The following is a 22,442-nucleotide window of genomic DNA, read 5'->3' as shown; positions in this document are numbered from 1 at the left end:
TACTAATTATTATTATTAGAGATACTACATGCTGAATTCAGAAACAAGGTAAACAATAACAAATGTGAGCTGTAGATATTTATGCTCAAATCCACTCAAAGTAGGGGGCGGGGCACCATCACGCTGTGTCAAGACAAGAACTTTCCTGAGAAATAACGTGAACGTCTGCATCATGTGGGATTTGCGGGCAGGAGAGGGACAAAATATGGCAGGCGCGGGCGGGAGCAGGACTGAAAATCATAATTTTTTTGTGGGCGCGGGTGGGAGCGGGACTGAAAATCATAATTCTTTGCGGGCGCGGGCGGGAGTGGGACTGCACAATGCGGGCGCGAGCGGGAGCGGGACTGAAAAATCCGACCCGCGCAGACCTCTATTAGGAAGGGCATCCGGTGTAAAACTGACACCAAATCAAACATGCAGATAAAAAAAAAAAAATGTATGGCAACCCCTAACGGGCTCAGACAAATACATTAGGTTTTAGTCCTCAGATCGAATCTCACAATCCGAATCAGTGCACAAGAGAAAATTCACCACACATGGAATAAATTTCACTTCTGAAAAGTAAATCTTAAAACAGAACTCTTTCATACATTAAATGAAATAAATTAGAAATATAATCTAGGTACCAGAAGCCACATCAGAATAAATACAATCAGGTTTTTCTCTCTTTCTTGTCACCCTTTTCGTTTTGTTCTTTTTGAAATGTAAAGACACGTAATTCAGCTCCACTGCATCATGACCCTGTGAGAACGAACAGACAAACAGAGATCTCAGTCATCACAGTGACACCGAGAAATCGAGGAGTTTGTTCCTGAGAGAATGGAAATATTATTTAAGATTATTTACCTGATTGGGTGTTTCCTCGGCCACACAATCTTGTTGAGATCTCACTGTCGAAAGAAATAAATATATACAGTACCGTGCAAAAGTCTGAGGCATCCAATTGTTTTTTTTTTCATGCAAACTCTGTTATAGATTTCTATTTTATAATTTCTACACTCATTATCTAGTCAAAACATTACAAAAACATTTTAGACTTCCAAACATTCATTTTTTTTCCGGCACAAAATTAAATATTACAGAAAAAAAAGTTTGTATCTGAGCAGCATATTCCATAAGAGAGCACTTTCTTTTCAGATTAAAAAAAAAAAAAGAGAACATAATGAAGGCAACTGGGTTTTGGTGCAAAACTAAGAAGCGAGTGTGACAGTCAAAGTGTCCAGAAGAACTGTGGCTGGTTCTGTAAGATGCTCAGTAAAACCTACAGCTCATTTCCCCATAAAACTGCACTCACTGGACCTGAGACGACTATTTTTTTTTAAAGCAAAGGAAATTTCAGATCACACCAAATATTGACTTTGTTTCATTTATTATGGCATACTGATTACTGTTTATAGTAATTTTTTTAATGCTGAAACATTTAATTTCATTATTTTGAAGCCATTTTTGCTCTACAGCATTTCTTTACATCGTGTGCTAAGACTTTTGCCCAGTACTGTGCAAAAAAGGCCACTTCCCTTTTTTTGTGTTTGGTCATATTTTAGTTACTATTTTACCAGTATCGTAATAAGATAGTCACAAAGTCTTAAATGTTTATGTGGACCTTTATACAGTTAGGTCCATATATATTTGGACACTGACACAAATTTTGTTTTTTTACCTGCTTACTGAAACATATTCAAGTTATAGTTATATAATGGACATGGATATAAAGTCCAGACTTTCAGCTTTCATTTGAGGGTATCCACATTAAAATTGGATGAAGGGTTTAGGAGTTTCAGCTCCTTAACATGTGCCACCCTGTTTTTAAAGGGACCAAAAGTAATTGGACAATTGACTCAAAGGCTATTTCATGGGCAGGTGTGGGCAATTCCTTCGTTATGTCATTCTCAATTAAGCAGATAAAAGGCCTGGAGTTGATTTGAGGTGTGGTGCTTGCATTTGGAAGAGTTTGCTGTGAAGAAAACATGCGGTCAAAGGAGCTCTCCATGCAGGTGAAACAAGCCATCCTTAAGCTGCGAAAACAGAAAAAACCCATCCGAGAAATTGCTACAATATTAGGAGTGGCAAACTCTACAGTTTGGTACATCCTGAGAAAGAAAGAAAGCACTGGTGAACTCATCAATGCAAAAAGACCTGGATGCCCACAGAAGACAACAGTGGTGGATGATTGCAGAATAATTTCCATGGTGAAGAGAAACCCCTTCACAACAGCCAACCAAGTGAACAACACTCTCCAGGAGGTAGGCGTATCAATATCCAAATCTACCATATAGAGAAGACTGCATGAAAGTAAATACAGAGGGTTCACTGCACAGTGCAAGCCACTCATAAGCCTCAAGAATAAAATGGCTAGGTTGGACTTTGCTAATAAAGCATCTAAAAAAGCCAGTACAGTTCTGGAAGAACATTCTTTGGACAGATGAAACCAAGATCAACCTCTACCAGAATGATGGCAAGAAAAAAGTATGGCGAAGGCATGGTACAGCTCATGATCCAATACATACCACATCATCTATAAAACATGGCGGAGGCAATGTGATGGCTTGGGCATGCATGGCTGCCAGTGGCACTGGGTCACTAGTGTTTATTGATGATGTGACACAGGACAGAAGCAGCCGGATGAATTCTGAGGTATTCAGAGACATACAGTACTGTGTGCTCAAATCCAGCCAAACTGATTGGTCAGCGTTTCATAATACAGATGGACAATGACCCAAAACATAAAGCCAAAGCAACCCAGGAGTTTAAAAAGGAGGAAACACAGCGTCTGGTGATGTCCATGAGTTCAAGACTTCAGACAGTCATTACCAACAAAGGGTTTTCAACCAAGTATTAGAAATGAACATTTTATTTACAATTATTTAATTTGTCCAATTACTTTTGAGCCCCTGAAATGAAGGGATTGTGTTTAAAAAATGCTTTAGTTCCTCACATTTTTATGCAATCATTTTGTTCAACCCACTGAATTAAAGCTGAAAGTCTGAACTTCAACTGCATCTGAATTGTTTTGTTCAAAATTCATTGTGGTAATGTACAGAACCAAAATTAGAAAAATATTGTCTCTGTCCAAATATTTATGGACCTAACTGTATAATAATAATAATAATAATAATAATAATAATAATAATAATAATAATAAGTTACATTGATATAGTGCCTTTCTTAAACTCAGGAATGCTTTACATAGGTCAAAGAAAACAACACACACACAAAGTTGCTAAAGAGTGGTGTGTTTATGCAGTGATGGATGAGAAGTGTTCATGAAACTGAAAGGTTTTGGGATGAGATTTGAAGAAAGGAAGATAAGAGCAGTCATGATGGGGTTGTGGGAGGGTCTTCCAAAGCTTGGGGGCCATGGCGCTGAAGGACCTGCCATGCAGGGAAGAGAGTCTAGGAAGAGAGTCTAACCAGCAAGGAGGTTATAGCTAGAGGATCTGAGAGAGTGTGATGGAGTGTAAGGGGTCAGAAGATCACAGATGTAAGAAGGAGAAAGGTTATAGAGTGCTTTGAAGATGAGTAGTCAGATTTTATACTTAATTCGGGACAGAACAGGTAGCTGGAGAAGGTGAGAAAGAATCAGGGTGATACAGTATGAGCAGATGGTTTAGTATGGGTGATGAGCCTCGCTGCAGAGTTCTGAATGTATTGTAGTCTCTGAAAGGATTTAGTAGGGAGGCTAATGAGAAGGGAGTTGCAATCATCTAAGCGGGACATAATGAAGGAGTGGACCAAAGTTTGAACATCGCTAGAAGAAAGGAAGGGGTGAAAGCGGGCAATGTTCTGGAGGTGGAAAAAAAGCAGTCTTGGTGAGGGATTTAATATGGGGATCAAAGTTGAGTGAGGGGTCAAGCAGTATATAATATATAATACAAGCCCGATTCCCAAAAAGTTGGGACAAATTACAAATCGTACATAAAAATGGAATGCAATAATTTACAAATCTCAAAAACTGATATTGTATTCACAATAGAACATAGACAACATATCAAATGTTGAAAGTGAGACATTTTGAAATTTCATGCCAAATATTGGCTCATTTGAAATTTCATGACAGCAACACATCTCAAAAAAGTTGGGACAGGGGCAATAAGAGGCTGGAAAAGTTAAAGGTACAAAAAAGGAACAGTTGGAGGACCAAATTGCAACTCATTAGGTCAATTGGCAATAGGTCATTGTAGGTTGAATTGGGATTAATTAAATTATAAATTATGTGATAATTGATAATTAAATTAATCAATTTATAAATAAAGATCAGTCTCATAAAATCTTAAATTATTAATCTTAATACTCACCGTGAATGGTTACACTCAAGATTAATGGTAGCTCTGTATTAGATGGGAAACCCAGTTGTATACAAAAGCTAAATTCTGAAGGAAAAAGGAGTTCTAAATAGTTGACCTTGTGAATAAACGACAGGAACAAGTAAAGTGCAATTAATTTTAATTAGCTTTTATTTGTCTACTACTCACTAATAATAATAAACTCAAAATACATTCAATGTCAGCAAAGGTAATAACAAGACAAAACAATGGAACAATTACACCTGGACTATAAATTTGAGGGAAAGAGAGAGAGAAAGAGATAGAAGAAAAAAGAAAAGAATCCCTTGTGTGCGTGTGTGTGGAGGTGGGTGTGTGTGTGTGACCTAGCTTGTCGTTAGCTAAAACAAAGGAATGTTAGCTAAAACAAAGGAATGTTAGCTAAATAGAACAAAGGATTAGCTCTGTGGCTAATGTGTGCTTTGTGTAGGTATCTGTGGGCAGATGCTAATGACTAGCCACTCTGGCAATGCTTAAACAAAATGGCGGTCAGTGCCTAGGTGTCGTATCACAGGTAACTCAATGAGGAAGGTATCAAAATGGCGTCGGAAAGATGGCGCCTGCAGGCCTAGTCGAGAACACAAGCCTACCAGCTAGCGTATCACCCTGAGGTAGCTAGCAATAAGTTGCTAAGGAGAATCTGACCACGCTACAGCTGGATCCAAACACTGCACTTAACAACAATTTCCAACAGACTATCTAGGCAAAGAACTCAACGCGAGAGAGAGAGAGTGTATATGAGTGTGTAATAGGTGTTGGATGGAGAGAACTAGGCCTTGTAGCGGTCTAGCCTCGGAGCTTAAAATAACAAACTTGTCGCTGCGCTGCTAATCAGATAGGGAAGCTAGCAATGGAGTTAAGGAAAGATATCATGCAAGATACCCTGTCTAACAAGTTCAAAGAAAAAAAAAAAAACAGAACCAAAACAAACAATAAAAAACAAACAAACAAACAATAAAAACAAACAAACACCTTCCGTGTCTGAGCGGGTATGCTAAATAGCTCAAAGCTTAAACATGACCCTAACAACCATCTGAATAAGCTACAAATTAAAAATTTGCCCAAGTGCCTACTCAATGCGATGGAAGTTCTTTCTCCGATGTCCGCGCTGAGGGTCGCGGTCCGAGGAGAGGAGGTTAGCGGCGCGCTGCGTCCAACCGCGGCTAACGAAGCAGGGAGATGAAGGCCTAGCTGGCCCACGGTGCTTCAGGAGAAACCTCCGGTGATGCGTCGACGAGGAAAAGGCTGAGAGGAGCGAAGCTGTCCGCAAATGCCTCTTAGCGTGGAAAACTACTTAACTGTAGTTAAACTTTGCAAAGGTTTAGAATCAAAACCACTATATCGCTGAAACTTAGCGGGTCGTTCAAAAGTTCGGCCGAAACTAATTTGAACAGGCTGTTCTCAGACAATAGCGGTTAGTCTCAACACTGTAGGCGAGCGTGCCTACAGTCCGTCCGACCACTCCAGTAGTCAGAACATGAGAGAGCGAATCGAGGCGCTCTCGATACAGTTAAAGCAGTTCCACTTCACGTCACATCCGGGTGGAGCGCGCAAGGAAATTGTGGGATCGTTATAGGGGGCGCTGGCGAGTTACCAACATTCCCCCCCTTGGCCATAGGCGCTGAAAGGAGTGATACCCTATGGGCACATGGTGTTTAGTCTGCGGCCCACGGTCCCTAGTAATCCACAATGAGGTAGTTCCACAATGAGGTAGTTCCACAATGAGGTAGTTCCAAGGGTCCTTTCTGTGAAAAGTCTTTCAGACACAGTTCAACAGTTCAATTCATTTCATACAGTCCATAAGATGCATAGGCACTTGGGCATGAAAGCATAGGCACTTGGACATGAAAACAATTACACTATGGCTACTTAACTACCTTCTACATACAATATTTCACACAGCAAACAAAAATAATCAAAACTCCATAAAGGAAAATGGAAAAGAGGGGTTAGTTAGCGTGTTAGCAAGCCTACTCTTCAAGAAAGTTAGTGGAGGCCTTAGGCCTGATGGAGAATCGGACAATGCCACGATCTAATTTCTCAGGTGCGTAGATCGTTTTGTCCAGTTTGCGGTGTAGTGTCAGTATGTACCTGTGTAGAGTGATGGCTATGAAGACTGTGATAACCCAACCGCTAGCTAGAAATCCCAGCGCAATTCGGCTTATTAAAGATCCTTGATCGGACGAAGGGTTTGCGCGGTTATTCAAGAAAGTGGTAGCGATGCCAGTGGGCTTAAGATCGAATTGCACGGTTTTGGTCCCTTCCAGCAGTAGTTGTGCTTGGAGGGTGGAGTTTATCTCAAGTTCGTGACCTGGGAAGGCATCGGGCATTTCTATCTCGGTCTCATACTGGTCAGCGCTAAGGTGATGGAGGGTGATGTCACCAACGTGAACAGTGGCTCCTAGTGGGACACTTAGGAGAGAGGTTTCGTTAGGGATCTTCATTCTAGTGGCAGTGTTATGTTGATCATATGATACCAGAATCTCAGTTTGGGGAGTGTTGATTAGCCACCGATTACCAGCTCTTTCTACTCTAGTTCCTATTCCTTCATCTTTAATAGACAATTTGCCTGCACACTTCTGCTCGGGGACTTTTGTCAATCCACAGAGACGGTCTGTGGTGTCTCGGATAAAGGGATTGCTGGGGCAGACCCAGTGGATATCTTTGGTAGAGGTGCACATGTCTAAATTAGGGACGAGGTAGATAGAGGGGTTGTCATCGTGATAGGCTATGGTGGAAGGTGTCTGCAAACGTACGTGTACGTCGTTGTTCCAGAAACCTACATTAAGGACAGATTTGATTCTGTATATGTTTTGCCGTTCAATAACGGGGAGATTGAGGATGAAGCCTATTTCTAGGTTTTGAGGGTTCACAAAAATGGGGATAGCACTGCCAAGACTATAAGCCAGATGAATCTGTGATGAGTAAACGTTAGTCGTGGTAGTAGATCGGAGTATGCTGTCAACCATGCTGAGGGGTATCAAATATGGTGGGATTTTACCTCCACTCAGGGTGCTGAGAGAGCTACTTACTTCTCTCATCAGGTCCTGCATTAGGTCTCGGATTACTCGGACGTACTTGACTTCGCTTCTCATGATTGCTGCTAGCCTGTCTACGGCATGTACTGTGTTCTTGATTAATGTAGAATGCATGTTAACGGTTAGTATGGTTCCCTGCAGGGTTTTGCCTAGGCCCTGCAGCTCCTCCTGTTGAGTTAGTAGTCTACCCTGGATTTCTGCAACATACAGGAGTTTGTTATTCCGATTTGAGTGGTAACAAGGGTGGTTACTTATAGATGCACGCTTATGGATTGAGAGGCATGCAACTAAGTTGGGCAGGCTATAACTTACTGTTTGTCCACCCCCCTATGGAGTGTGGACTGCTCAAAAAGCTTTATTTGGTTGCTATGGACCCATCTATACGAAGGCGCCTGGCTGGGCTTCGAAGTTTTGATGCGGTAGGCGACGGGGGACAGTTTACCGACGATTTCGAAAGGGCCGGACCAACGGGGTAAGAATTTCCTGGCTACTCCTACCGGTTTGGTGAAATTGAAGTATAGGACTCTGTCGCCTACTTCGTACTCACGGTGTGTCGCCTTTCTGTCGTAGTAAGCTTTCTGTCCTTTTGCACTCTTTTCGAGGTGTTCCTGGGCCCACGCAAATGTGGCCTGCAAGTGGCGTTGCAAGTCGGTGACGTACTGGTGTGCGGTGTACGCAGTGGCAACGCTTAGGTCCTCTGGTCGGTAGAGGAGGTGTAAGGGAAGAACCATTTCACGGCCAGTCATCATTTCGAACGGGGTGACTCCGGTGGTGCGGTGAGGAGTGGACCGAATGGCCATCAGCACCAGAGGGAGTTTGATGTCCCAATCTTTGCCATGGTGACTCACATACTTGCGAAGCATGCTCACGATGGTTTGGTTGGCGCGTTCGACCTGACCGGAAGACTGAGGATGATACGCGATGTGGAATTTTGCCTCGACTCCGAGCATCTCCCACAACACTCTCATGACCTCTGCGGTGAAATGAGTACCTCGGTCGGAATCAATGGATAGGGGCAAGCCCCAACGGCTGAACACATGGTTCATAAGAAGGAGAGCGGTGGTCTCTGCGGTTTCGTTTGGGGCGGGCAAGCATTCCACCCACTTCGTGAACGCGCAAGTGACGGTCAGGAGGTACTTATTACCTCGAGCTGATTTCGGCACCGGTCCGACCCAGTCTATCTGGAGATTAGACCAGGGGAATGAGATGCCTTTGCTTTGCAGTGGGGCGCGGTTCAACGGTTGGGCTGGTCGGAATTGGCAGCAAATCAAGCACCCTTTAACATACTCGGTAACGTCCTGAATCATGAAGGGCCAATAGACAATCTGTTGGAGTGTCTGGTAGGTCGCCTGAGCGTTCCTATGGCCCCCGCACGGGCTGTCGTGAGCGTACTGCAACATGACCCCCCTATGATCTGTGGGCACGACCCACCGGGGAGGTCCCTGGTTGCGTGGTGTGTACACCAGGAGTCCTTTCTCGAGTTTTAAGCCGTTTTTGAGATTGTGAAGGTGATTTAAGTCTCGGGACTGTTGCAACTCTTGTGGGGAAATTGGGGACGCCACGGGGTCCGCAAGGAACTTACGGATTTGGTGGATCACGGGATCCCTTTCCTGCATAGACACCAGGTCGGCATCCTGGGGCAGTCGGCCGAGTTGCACTGTTCCTGCTTGGGGTACTGCGTCAGTTTGACCTGCTCTAGCCTGTCGGCGAGTAATCGCGGTTACGTCATGGCGTGGCGTCTCGGGAAGCCATGGCGGCTGAAATTCCCAAAGGGGGCCGTCTACGGCTCCCGCTTTGGCGAGGCCATCTGCCTCATCGTTACCGACTTTGTCAGGTCCTGGGACTTGAGAATGTCCCTTCACCTTCTTCCAATAGACGCACATTCCCTGTTCGGTTACGAGTCGATCGCATGCTAGGAAGAGTTCGGAGTGTTTCACTTCCTTGCCCCTTGCATTTTTCATGTCCTGCACCTTCCACGAGGGAAAGTGTGAGACGAAGCTATGCCTGGCATAATTTGAATCAGAGCAGAGGACTAACCGCTTGATGTTCTCACGGGCAGCTTGTTGCAGGACGATGAGCACGGCTGCTACCTCCGCATATTGGCTAGTCTTAGCCCCAAGTCGGTGTTGGTATTTCCCTTGTATAGGGCCGTTCGCCCATACGATACCGACACCGGCTTGGACTTTGCGTTCATGATGGAATGAGCATCCATCTATGTAAGCGGTGGGGAGGTCTTTGCAGACGTTCTCGTCATAGTAGTGGTGGTCGGAGGGGAGAGCAGGTACGGTTGTTAGTTCGGTTTGATCCGGACTATTCTCGCAGTCGCAATGCTGGCATTCCGCCAGGCCTCGGTCAAGCGCCATCTTGTGGTTCTGGGCGTACTTCACCTCGACGTTGTAGCCCTGTAGTGCCATCATCCAAGCTGCGATGCGACTGTTCGAAACTCTTCCCTCTCTCAGCCTCTGGCTGTTCAAGAACAAGACCGGTTGATGATTGGTCTCTATCACCACCTTCTGGCCACCAATGTAACTGCGAAAGTGTTCAACGGCCCAGACCGTGGCCAGCAGGGCTTTTTCGCAGTCTGAAAATTTAAACTCCACAGCACTGAGGGGCCGACTGGCGTATGCTACGACACGGCGATCTTTGTCATGCTGCTGTGACAGTGCAGCGCTCAGGCAGTGGGTGGAGAAACTAGCCTCCAAGAAGAACGGTTTGTCTTTGTCGGGATACGCGAGGCAGGGAGCGGAGCAGAGCTTCTGCTTCATGCTCTTGAACGCGAGTTCTTGAGGCTCACTCCACTGGAAGGGTTTATCCTTTCGGAGGAGCTCGGTGAGCGGTCGTGCTATCTCCGCGTAGTCCTCGATGAACTGTCGGGAGTAGTTGCAGACCCCTAAGAAGCTCCTGAGTTCGGATACGTTGGATGGGGCTTTGATATCTTGGATAGCCCGCACCCTCCCTGACTGGGGTTCAATGCCATCTGGTCCGACGCACAGTCCAACGTATTCGACTTTGGTGCGACACCACTGCCCTTTGGTGACAGAGAGCTTCGCTCCTGCTCTGGACAGCTGAGACAGAACATGGCGTATCTCTTCGAGGTGTGCATCAAAAGTCTGTGACCTAATGAGGATGTCATCGACATAGATCAAGTTGCCACGAGCTGCGGCATCGCTCATTGCCTTATGCAAGAAGATGTTGAATTCAGCGGGGGAGTTCGCGTAGCCGAACGGACATCGGTTGAAAGTTAGCTGGCGGTTCCCAAAGGAAAAGGCCAGCTTGTGCTGGTCAGCTGGATCCACGCGCATGGTCCAGAATCCACTCGCCACGTCGGCGGTGGAGAAGAACTTTGCACCCTTCATCTTGGCAAGTTCTTGATCCAGATGGATCATGGGCCATCTTGACAAGGGCACTTGCTTGTTCAGCTGCCTATAGTCAATGGTGAGACGCCACTTGCCGTTCGGTTTCAGCACTGGCCATAAGGGGGAGTTGTAAGTCGAGTTACACTCACGAATGATCTGCTTTTCCAGCAGAGTGTCCAGTGTTTCTTGTATTGAGTCGTATGCGGCTAACGGGATTTTGTATTGCCGCACGAACGTCGGTGGAGCGTTCGGATCTGTTGGGATTCGGACGGTGTGGATGTCCGTGACTCCGCAGTCATTGGAATCTCGCGCCCAGATCGCCTTGAAGTCGTAGAACAGTTCACGGAGCTGTCGTCTCTGGGCGTCCGTGGTCAGGCTGTCAGCTTTCACCAGCTGTTGTTGAACTTCTCGTTCGAAGCCTGGGTACGGTTCACCTAGAGCTGAATCGACGACCTCAGTTGCAGGGGTGTCGTTGCTCGATTGCGTGGCAAGAGCGTACACCAGCATGTGTTTCGGGGTGTCAGTTTTGGTCATGACTATGCGCTCGTCGCAAAGCATGATGTGAGGTTCGATGCGGATCATGTGGAAAGGAAGAGTGATCCAGGGAGGTTCCACTGGATCGGAATGAGTGTCCGGCGTTGGCAGCTCACCAATGACTGGAATGGTGAGTTCAAAGTCATGGAATGCCTGGTCTATCAGAAGGCCTAAAGGCCGACGGGCGGGGATCGTGATGGCGTCCCGCGTGGAGTTTTGAACCAGGAGGTAAGCGGAACGATGACTCACTTCAAGCAGCGGAGTCCCACACACGGCTAAATCGAGCTCCATGAAGAATCTGAGAGGCTGGAAGAACGCCTGGGAGCTACGAAACTGTTGGTCTTTCATGATGACCAGCTTAAGAGGGGAACCAGCAGTCCTAGCGGGAATGACGATGTCAAATTCGCTAGCGACATGGCAGGCTTGGGGAATCGTTTGTCCTGACCGCATCTGTTCCGGGTCAGCTTGGAACGGGTGCTTAGCAGCGTCGGCTTGGGTCCAGATGACCCGGTTGACTAGGTCCAGTTGGGCTCCCAGTCTGACCAAGATGTCTGCCCCAATGACCAGTGGGTCAGGAAGTCCGGGGACGACACTCAAGAAATGAAGGAATTCTCTCTGACCGATGGCGAGCGACACGGCGCAGACGCCCGTGGCTTTGATGGGGCTCTGGGGTTGTTCGGCTGACAGTAGCCGGTGGCTCTTCTGCACAAAGACAGCGGAAGGAGTGCTCTGACGCACTATGTCGAACCACGTTTGGCTGATGGCTGACTTCTCTGACCAAAGCGCTAACCTGACGCCAGGTGCCGTGACGCCGTTGACAGCAATGTTGCCAGATATCCAGGGGTAGTACCTGGTTGGGGCAGATTCGCCAAGAAAGCAAAGGAAAGACGGGTGGCCATCAAGCGCGTTGCGGTTGAGAAGAGTGTCGGTTGAGTTTGGTGCGTCTTGACTCGGCTCAGGGGGGAGCGGAGTGGTCTCGAGGTTCTCGGGGACCTGCCCTGACTCAGCTATCGGTGGAGTAGCCTCCACGCTAACTTCATCGCAACAGGCTCGATCGTGACGACGAGGATCTGGGGTCTGTGGGGACGCGACCTGGGCCCACAGTTGCCCACGACGACAGTCAATGAGGGGCGCTAGCCTATCTAGTAGGTCTTGGCCAATGAGGAACGGTTCTACACCAACAGAGCAGATGTAAGTGGGGTGAGTGATGGACATGCCCTGGAAGGTGAGTTCTAACCATGCAATGGTTGTTACTGGGGCTTGATTCTGGGTGAAGCTAACCAAGTTGACGTCACAACGTTCGGTTCTGATGGGTCTACCTTGCGCGCGCCGCGCATCAGAAACCTCTGCAAAGACTTTGGAACACATCAGGGTGATTTCTGACCCGGTATCCAAGAGAGCTTGGAGGGAAACGTTGCCTTCTACCACCACTGGGGTATAGATACGCTTGGCGTTGCCTTTCCTAACCAAATCTCCAAGAAACTGCGTCAGGGGTGCATCCTGCGGGTCAGGCTTCACTACCGGGGGGGGTGGTTTCAACTCATCGCTGCCTATTGGGCAGGGGTCCTTTCCCCACCCCACGAGGTAGACACGCGGTGGTGGTGGGGATGGGTCCCGGCCTAGTCATGCTGACGGTTCGTCCCTGTCCTTGCTCGGCTTACCCTTCCTGTTCTTATTGCTCAGCAGTTGTTTAACTCGTGCTAATTCGGTCCTCAGTTCTGCCATCCCAAGCGGCTCTTGGTTGGCTTGTTTAATCCGTGCTAATTCAGCCCTCAGTTCTGCCATCCCAAGCGGCTCTTGGTTGGCTTGTTTAGCGGTAGCTAGCTTAGGGCTCCGCTCCCTTCGAGAGGAGTTGCGATGGGGCCTTGACTGTCCGCTATTCTGAGATTTAGGGCCGTGACTGCCAGGTTTGCGGTTACCTTGCCCTTTGGCGTTGGGGCCCTGTTCCCCCTTGGCTCCAGCTTGTCGAACTTTCCAGTTACCTTTGGGTTGACTCGACGTCTGGTGGCCGGGGTTTGGGTTCGCCCAAGGGGGCCCGCGGTTTGGGGCTTCATCCCCTTCTAGGCCTAAGGACTGACCTTCCTGCTCATATAGGCTGAGGACTCTGGGATCGTCCTCGTGGCGGTCTGTGGGTCGGACGAACGTCTCCCACGTTAGTTGTGCGGTGCGACGCATTTCTCTCATAGTATGGGGGCGCTGGCGACACGCGAGTGTTACTTGGTTACGGATGCACGGGTGAAGGTTATGGAGGAAGAGGGACTTGAAGTTGCGATCTTCCTCTAGCCCGGGCTCGCTTCTGCCCTGAAAGTACGCTGCTCGGAGCCGACGGTAGTACTCGCGAGGGTGTTCGCTTCGTTTCTGTCTGATCAGAATGGCACCCATCGTCGCAGCAGTCTCGTCCTCGTACAACGAATATTCCTCTTTCAAGTACTTGCGTATCTTCTTGTAGTTGTCGAGGACTGACTGCGGTAAGGTCTCAACGAATGCTCGTACGCCACTACCTAAAGTTTTCCAGACTAGTCTGGCCTTTTCATGCGACGTAGCCTCTGGCAGGTCCAGGAGGCTACGCTCGATTTCCCGGAAATAATCATTAACGCTTCGGTGTCTATGTTTTTCCGGCTCAAAACGCTCTATGTCTTTCGCAAGGACGTCGATTTGGCGGATCCTAGTTTTGCGTTCTGCGACGAGGCGTTTTGATTTTGACCCGTAGGGGTCCTCGCTGTCTTCGCTATTTGAGCTGCTCTCATATCGCCTATGTCTGCGTTTCGGCTTGTAGGCGGCCTCTCCGTCAGAGGAGTCTGAGGGTACGTAGCGCGGCGTTTTCTGCGGGCTAGAGGCTGCAGCGATATTGAAGCGTGAGGGGGTGTAGTGGGGAGTAAAGTAAAAACTCCCAGCGCCACGAGGTGGCGATCGCGCGACTTTCACGCGAGTTGAGCTTGAGTGCGGTGTCTGATCTACCGTTCTAAGCTCAGGTTCTTCCTCCTCCAGAGCGGAACTCTGTTCTTGGGAGGGTTTGGCCGATCCCTCATCTGAGCGACGTGCTTGCGTCACTTCTTCTCTGAGGTATTCTATTTCGCGCTTTAGTTCATCTTGTGTGGCTCTCAGGCCCACGAGGCTACTCTCCGCGCTTTCTGCTCTCCTTTGAGCTTCGGCCAGTTGTCGTTTTAGTGTTCTTTTCTCTTGTTCGAGGGTCATACACACATGTTCCATTTCCTTATAGTAGATCATGAACAATTTGGGTAGCCCTTCTGGGAGAGTCATAGTACGCTCCTTAAGTTCCCTAACGGCTATGTGTATTTCATCAAAGCGAGCCTTTTGGTCCAGATCACAGAAGTAATTTCTCCTATCCTCCGGGACTTGGCCTAAATCGCCTACAACGTCGAAGAGAGAGAGGAGGGGCCCTTCTGACTCCCTTGATGGGGAACGCGACATTTTGTTCGAAATGTATTAATTAACTTAAAGGAAATTAATACTAGGTGTTGATTAGGTTAGAATTTAATTTAATCCAAGTTGCTAAATAATTGATGTGGTTTCTTAGCTACTTTGTTTTCACTAATGTTTCACTTGTATTAATTAGCTCAATTAATAATTAGTTAATAATGATTATTATTAATAATATTAATTAAGTACTTGGATTAGATATTACTCTAATGTACTAATCAATTAAACCAGTTTATCAGCTAACTGTGGTTGGCAGCTGAATTTCAGTTCTGTGATTAACACACTGTTAATGATTCACCATTAAAGTCATCTGTGTTATACCTTGGCAGTTGATTTTGGGTATACAGCAGTTTACAAGTTATTGTTGAGAGATTCACAAGGTCATTAAACTAAGCCTCACACGGGGCACCACTTTAATGTAGGTTGAATTGGGATTAATTAAATTATAAATTATGTGATAATTGATAATTAAATTAATCAATTTATAAATAAAGATCAGTCTCATAAAATCTTAAATTATTAATCTTAATACTCACCGTGAATGGTTACACTCAAGATTAATGGTAGCTCTGTATTAGATGGGAAACCCAGTTGTATACAAAAGCTAAATTCTGAAGGAAAAAGGAGTTCTAAATAGTTGACCTTGTGAATAAACGACAGGAACAAGTAAAGTGCAATTAATTTTAATTAGCTTTTATTTGTCTACTACTCACTAATAATAATAAACTCAAAATACATTCAATGTCAGCAAAGGTAATAACAAGACAAAACAATGGAACAATTACACCTGGACTATAAATTTGAGGGAAAGAGAGAGAGAAAGAGATAGAAGAAAAAAGAAAAGAATCCCTTGTGTGCGTGTGTGTGGAGGTGGGTGTGTGTGTGTGACCTAGCTTGTCGTTAGCTAAAACAAAGGAATGTTAGCTAAAACAAAGGAATGTTAGCTAAATAGAACAAAGGATTAGCTCTGTGGCTAATGTGTGCTTTGTGTAGGTATCTGTGGGCAGATGCTAATGACTAGCCACTCTGGCAATGCTTAAACAAAATGGCGGTCAGTGCCTAGGTGTCGTATCACAGGTAACTCAATGAGGAAGGTATCAAAATGGCGTCGGAAAGATGGCGCCTGCAGGCCTAGTCGAGAACACAAGCCTACCAGCTAGCGTATCACCCTGAGGTAGCTAGCAATAAGTTGCTAAGGAGAATCTGACCACGCTACAGCTGGATCCAAACACTGCACTTAACAACAATTTCCAACAGACTATCTAGGCAAAGAACTCAACGCGAGAGAGAGAGAGTGTATATGAGTGTGTAATAGGTGTTGGATGGAGAGAACTAGGCCTTGTAGCGGTCTAGCCTCGGAGCTTAAAATAACAAACTTGTCGCTGCGCTGCTAATCAGATAGGGAAGCTAGCAATGGAGTTAAGGAAAGATATCATGCAAGATACCCTGTCTAACAAGTTCAAAGAAAAAAAAAAAAACAGAACCAAAACAAACAATAAAAAACAAACAAACAAACAATAAAAACAAACAAACACCTTCCGTGTCTGAGCGGGTATGCTAAATAGCTCAAAGCTTAAACATGACCCTAACAACCATCTGAATAAGCTACAAATTAAAAATTTGCCCAAGTGCCTACTCAATGCGATGGAAGTTCTTTCTCCGATGTCCGCGCTGAGGGTCGCGGTCCGAGGAGAGGAGGTTAGCGGCGCGCTGCGTCCAACCGCGGCTAACGAAGCAGGGAGATGAAGGCCTAGCTGGCCCACGGTGCTTCAGGAGAAACCTCCGGTGATGCGTCGACGAGGAAAAGGCTGAGAGGAGCGAAGCTGTCCGCAAATGCCTCTTAGCGTGGAAAACTACTTAACTGTAGTTAAACTTTGCAAAGGTTTAGAATCAAAACCACTATATCGCTGAAACTTAGCGGGTCGTTCAAAAGTTCGGCCGAAACTAATTTGAACAGGCTGTTCTCAGACAATAGCGGTTAGTCTCAACACTGTAGGCGAGCGTGCCTACAGTCCGTCCGACCACTCCAGTAGTCAGAACATGAGAGAGCGAATCGAGGCGCTCTCGATACAGTTAAAGCAGTTCCACTTCACGTCACATCCGGGTGGAGCGCGCAAGGAAATTGTGGGATCGTTATAGGGGGCGCTGGCGAGTTACCAACAGTCATTAACATGACTGGGTATAAAAAGAGCATCTTGGAGTGGCAGCAGCTCTCAGAAGTAAAGATGGGAAGAGGATCACCAATCCCCCTAATTCTGTGCCGACAAATAGTGGAGCAATATCTGAAAGGAGTTCGTAAAATTGCAAAGAGTTTGAACATATCATCATCTACAGTGCATAATATCATCAAAAGATTCAGAGAATCTGGAAGAATCTCTGTGCGTAAGGGTCAAGGCCGGAAAACCATACTGGGTGCCCGTGATCTTCGGGCCCTTAGACTGCACTGCATCACATACAGGCATGCTTCTGTATTGGAAATCACAAAATGGGCTCAGGAATATTTCCAGAGAACATTATCTGTGAACACAATTCATCGTGCCATCCGCCGTTGCCAGCTAAAACTCTATAGTTCAAAGAAGAAGCCGTATCTAAACATGATCCAGAAGCGCAGACATCTTCTCTGGGCCAAGGCTCATTTAAAATGGACTGTGGCAAAGTGGAAAACTGTTCTGTGGTCGGACGAATCAAAATTTGAAGTTCTTTATGGAAATCAGGGACGCCGTGTCATTCGGACTAAAGAGGAGAAGGACGACCCAAGTTGTTATCAGCGCTCAGTTCAGAAGCCTGCATCTCTGATGGTATGGGGTTGCATTAGTGCGTGTGGCATGGGCAGCTTACACATCTGGAAAGACACCATCAATGCTGAAAGGTATATCCAGGTTCTAGAGCAACATATGCTCCCATCCAGACGACGGTTCTTTCAGGGAAGACCTTGCATTTTCCAACATGACAATGCCAAACCACATACTGCATCAATTACAGCATCATGGCTGCGTAGAAGAAGGGTCCGGGTACTGAACTGGCCAACCTGCAGTCCAGATCTTTCATCCACAGAAAACATTTGGCGCATCATAAAACAGAAGATATGACAAAAAAGACCTAAGACAGTTGAGCAACTAGAATCCTACATTAGACAAGAATGGGTTAACATTCCTATCCCTAAACTTGAGCAACTTGTCTCCTCAGTCCCCAGATGTTTACAGACTGTTGTAAAGAGAAAAGGGGATCAGGCCCGCCGACAGGGGGGGACAAACGGGTATGTTGTCCCGGGCCCAGGAATGGGGAGGGCCTAGAACTGGGCTCTCATGAAGTTGCGATTATTTTATTTCATTTCAAAATGTGTTGATTTGGGGGAGAAATGTGCTATATTTGCATTCAATAAATGATTTCTAGATCTTTTGCCTTTATTGTCTTTGAAAAAGGCGTCAAGAACCCCCTACCACCCCTAATGCAAAAATGGTTTGGTCTGACTCTTTGATTAAGGGGAAAAAAACAACATCGTTCGATCATAGCGCTTCAACAATCAGCGTGCGTGCCATTTGCCAACATGCACAAGTCAGGATAGGGTGACCATTCGTCCGGATTTCGTCCGGACAGTCCGGTTTTAGAGCCGTCTGTCCGGACGTCTGTCACGCGTCCTCACTTTTTACATTTTGTCCTCATTTCGGACCCTCAGCTGCCACCGTTGCATCAATCGTCACAAATCCCCGCCCATTATTTACACTTGCTATTCTGCGATGACATACAGGCAAAGATAGCCTACAGGGATTTCTCGTATACAAACATTCGTGCTGCGCGTGCAGCTGATGGAGCCTCTGCAGCCTCTGATTGTCTGGAAGCTGCTGTCACTCAAAAGCTGCGCTCACGCGATTGGCTGATTTTTGCTCCTCCGAGCTGCGCGCGCAGTGCGAATGTTTGTACGGAAAAACCTATGAATGTTGGCACGCATGCTGTTGAACAATACTCATGCCGAAACAAAAGACATCCTTTAAAAATGCTTGGTGCTTAGAGCATCGTTTTGTCGGCAAGAGCCAAAAAGGAGAACACTTCGCCTTCTGCAAGCTCTGTCGCATTGACATTGATGTGGGGAGCAGAGGTAAAGGTGCGATAGACAGACACGCAGACACAGACCGCCACAGAGAGAATGCCAGCAGTGCTGGACAGTCATCTTTAGCATCATTTTTTGCCCCAGCTCTACCAACCCCAATCGATGACAAAACCACTGCTGCTGAGCTGACTAAATTGTTCCACACCATTAAACACCATCACTCGTACAGGAGTTTAGACTGCTCTGCAAAAGTTGACAGGTAAGGTTATAGGCCAAATGTAAATGACATGGTTGACTGTCATTTTTCATGTTTTTCTTTTTGATATTTTTTTGGATGAGCATAAATGAACACAACAATGTTTTGTTTTTAGTTTAGTTCCTGTGGATAAGCCAAGGCCAGTATAGTAGGCTAAATGACAGTAGGCCTACATGTTTCTTGACTCATTTATCGATTTTTCTTTTTTTTTTTTTTCTTTTTGATGGTCATTTTCAAGTGAATAAATATGTTGGCCTATGGCATGGCAAAGACTGTTTTTTCATTGTCTATAGATGGACACAACTCTTTACAGTTACTTTACAGTGATGTTTTGTTTCTTGTTGACATGGTCTTGACCATCATTTTCCACATTTCTCTTTTTGATAGGTGTTCCAAGTTAATAAATATATATTGACTTCATACGTTTTTTTTAATAAGTTTTTCTTACACCCCCCCCCCCCCCCCCCGGTAACGCGACGGTGTCCTAACTTTAGGGCCTTTGTCCTCACTTTCAGAGCATTTTGTCCCGGGCCCAGCCAAAGCTGTCAGCGGCCCTGAAGGGGATGTCTCACAGTGGTAAACGTGGCCTTGTCCCAACTTTTTTGAGATGTGTTGTTGTCATGAAATTTAAAATCACCTAATTTTTCTCTTTAAATGATACATTTTCTCAGTTTAAACATTTGATATGTCATCTATGTTCTATTCTGAATAAAATATGGAATTTTGAAACTTCCACATCATTGCATTCCGTTTTTATTTACAATTTGTACTTTGTCCCAACTTTTTTGGAATCAGGGTTGTATAAAACAGAAAATTTCCAATGAAAATGTTTAAGGTAATTCATAAATTCCAACAGTTTTTATCCAAATCACTTTGACTTAGACTCTTCTATTGTTTCTTATGGCAGACTACATTATATTATAATACACTTATGTGCTCACCTCTGATTTGTTTGCAGCTCCTCATTTTACAGATTATAAAAGCTTGAGCAAAGATCACAACCACACACACTGCCACCACCACTGCGAAGTAGATCACTTCAGGACCAAAAGAACCACCGATCATATTAACAATTTCATAAATGGCTTAAATAAATAGAAAAATTACAGAATTTTTCACACATTTTCTACCAACCAAATTTTGGAGAGTTCTCCAACTGTACTCGTGTCCCATTCCCAAAAATGATCTTCCCACACACGGCCACAGCGCAGTAGTAAGTTCCAGTATCATTGATGCTGAGGATGTTCTTGGAGAAGTCGTACACACAGGTGTGTGTAGAAGAGCCGCTCTCACACTGACGGCTGCTGTTGTGATGAGTGTAAATGATTTGAGGATGGGATTGTGGTGAAGCAGCTCTGAACCAGAGCACTTGGTGTTCTGCTGCTCTGCTCTCAGAGCGAACTGAGCACTGCAGAGTCACTGACGCTCCTGCAGGAACCGAGTCCAACACGCCGCTCTGGATCACTGACACTTTTACATCTCCATCACCTGTTCAGAGTGATAGAGACAGAGTGAGATCTGAGTTTGGTTCGTTTTGGACTTATATGAGATGCAACATGCAGTCCAGAAGTGTTGATTAGTTTCCTAAAACAGCAGCACTAAAGATATTTCCATAGTGAAATCACATATAGAGTATAATATATAAATGTGCTCATTTTAATCTGAGCAAACTCCAAATCACAATCTCCTGCCAATAGAGCGATCGCTTCAGTCATACAAATAGAGAAAACCTCAACACATACAGGTACATTCTCACCTCGTACAAAATAAAATTCTTACCTTTCACTGATAAAAAGGTTCCTTTTTCAAAACTTGTTGAATGTCCACAGAAATACAAAAGTCCACAGTAATACAAGGCTTCATCTGATGGTTCCACGTTAACAATTTTCAAATGGAAGCCCGCTTTTTCTTTCTCGATGCTGAATTTTGGTGGCTTGAACTCATCTATATATTTGGGTTCATGTTGAACAGCCACCATTACCTGAGGCTCCTGTCCGACTTTTTGCTTGAACCAGATGATAGTTCCACTGTTTTCCTTCAGCAGTTTAAAGCAGCGCAGAGTCACGTTCTCACCAACACCAGCAGCGATCACTGGGTTCGGCTGATTGAGGTCATTTATCTGTGCAGAATCTAATATAAATGGTTAAAGAATGAAACATGAACAAAAAAGTAATAAAACATATTTTCTTCCAGTAATTCACAGAGATTGGTGTAATATTGTGAGTAACATGAGATCACATGAGCATTAAATATTACTGACATTATCAAGCTCAATGCAATGTGCTGAATAAACTGGATTTCCAGTTTAACCAGCGACTGGAGGTCAGAGAGGAGATGTGTAAAGTGTTTGTGTTTGTGTTGCACAGAAATGTGTATTGTTTCTGTTTTATCATCAATTTTCAAGGTGAAAAATCTTTCATTTAAGATTAAATAAAATTCTGATTTCCCTCAAAACAGCTCTTCATCCAGACACAACCCCGTAATATGAAGATCACAAACTGTTTTTGTGTCAGTAATCCTTATTACAGCGGCACACTGATGAGCAGAAACATAATGAACCATCCACACTTACCAGTTTGATTAAAAAGCATCACTGTGATCCACATCAGTGTGATCATCTTCAGTGTGAGCTCTGTGTACAGCATGTCTCCTCTCGCTGCACTGATCGACGGTCAAACTGAGCACTGCTCACTTTGGGCAAAGACTGATGGTGTGACATCACATCACATCTCTGACATCACAGACTTCCAGGGTATTTTTTTTTTTGAGACACAAATCTAGACTAGAAAGCAGAGCAGTAGATAGTAGACTGTGGCCCCTCCTCAAGGTATTTGAACACACGCTTCACAACTCTTTCAACATCCTCTTCAAGGATGAGGAAATGAGGCCTACAATCCTCTTTTTATTTCTATGTTTTCACGTCAGGATATTGAGCAAATCAATTCCTGTTTGATTGAACTTTTCTCTCTCTTTTGCAACCGTGACCAATATTCAAGCTATTTTTTTCTGGGTTTTTTTTCTGTGGGTGTTATTGTTTATTTATTTTTTAGTTTCCTGCACCATAATGCAGTGACTAATACTCTCATATTTAACTGAACTTTATAAAGGCAAGTTTAATAATTTAAAAAATAATGATTGTCATGAATGAGTCTCGTGATTAAATTGAGATCACATTTCTATCATTTTTAAAGACTTCAGTAAAAGTATTTCCGTTCCATCCGTTATTTACAGCGTTTATCCCTCAGGGTCGGGAGGGAAGCTGGAGCTGATCCCAGCTGACTCTGGGTGAGAGATGGGCTTCACCTTGGACAGGTCACTAATCTACTGTATCTCAGGGTTCACACAGAAAGACAGACGCCCAATCACACTCACATTCACACCTGGGGATCATTTAGAGAAGCCAGCTGACCACAACACATGTCTTTGGACTGTGGGAGGAAACCAGAG

General features: G+C 45.2%; 1 protein-coding gene across 1 annotated transcript; it reads right to left on the bottom strand.

Moving 5' to 3' along the window:
• Window positions 1-618: 618 nt before the first annotated feature.
• LOC132890361 (uncharacterized) lies at window positions 619-21,653 on the bottom strand. The gene is made up of 6 exons (XM_060927170.1): window positions 21,568-21,653; window positions 20,775-21,125; window positions 20,135-20,483; window positions 19,937-20,040; window positions 847-890; window positions 619-741 (listed from the first exon to the last, which is right to left on the bottom strand). The coding sequence occupies exons 1-6, from the start codon at window positions 21,638-21,640 to the stop codon at window positions 619-621; spliced, it is 1,044 nt and encodes a 347-aa protein (XP_060783153.1). The 5' UTR covers window positions 21,641-21,653.
• Window positions 21,654-22,442: the final 789 nt, after the last annotated feature.

This window comes from Neoarius graeffei, chromosome 8 (genome assembly GCF_027579695.1).
Source record: "Neoarius graeffei isolate fNeoGra1 chromosome 8, fNeoGra1.pri, whole genome shotgun sequence".
Lineage (NCBI taxonomy): Eukaryota > Metazoa > Chordata > Actinopteri > Siluriformes > Ariidae > Neoarius > Neoarius graeffei.
The sequence above is the reverse complement of the archived record's forward strand: the minus strand, read 5'-3'. Positions and strand labels throughout refer to the sequence as shown.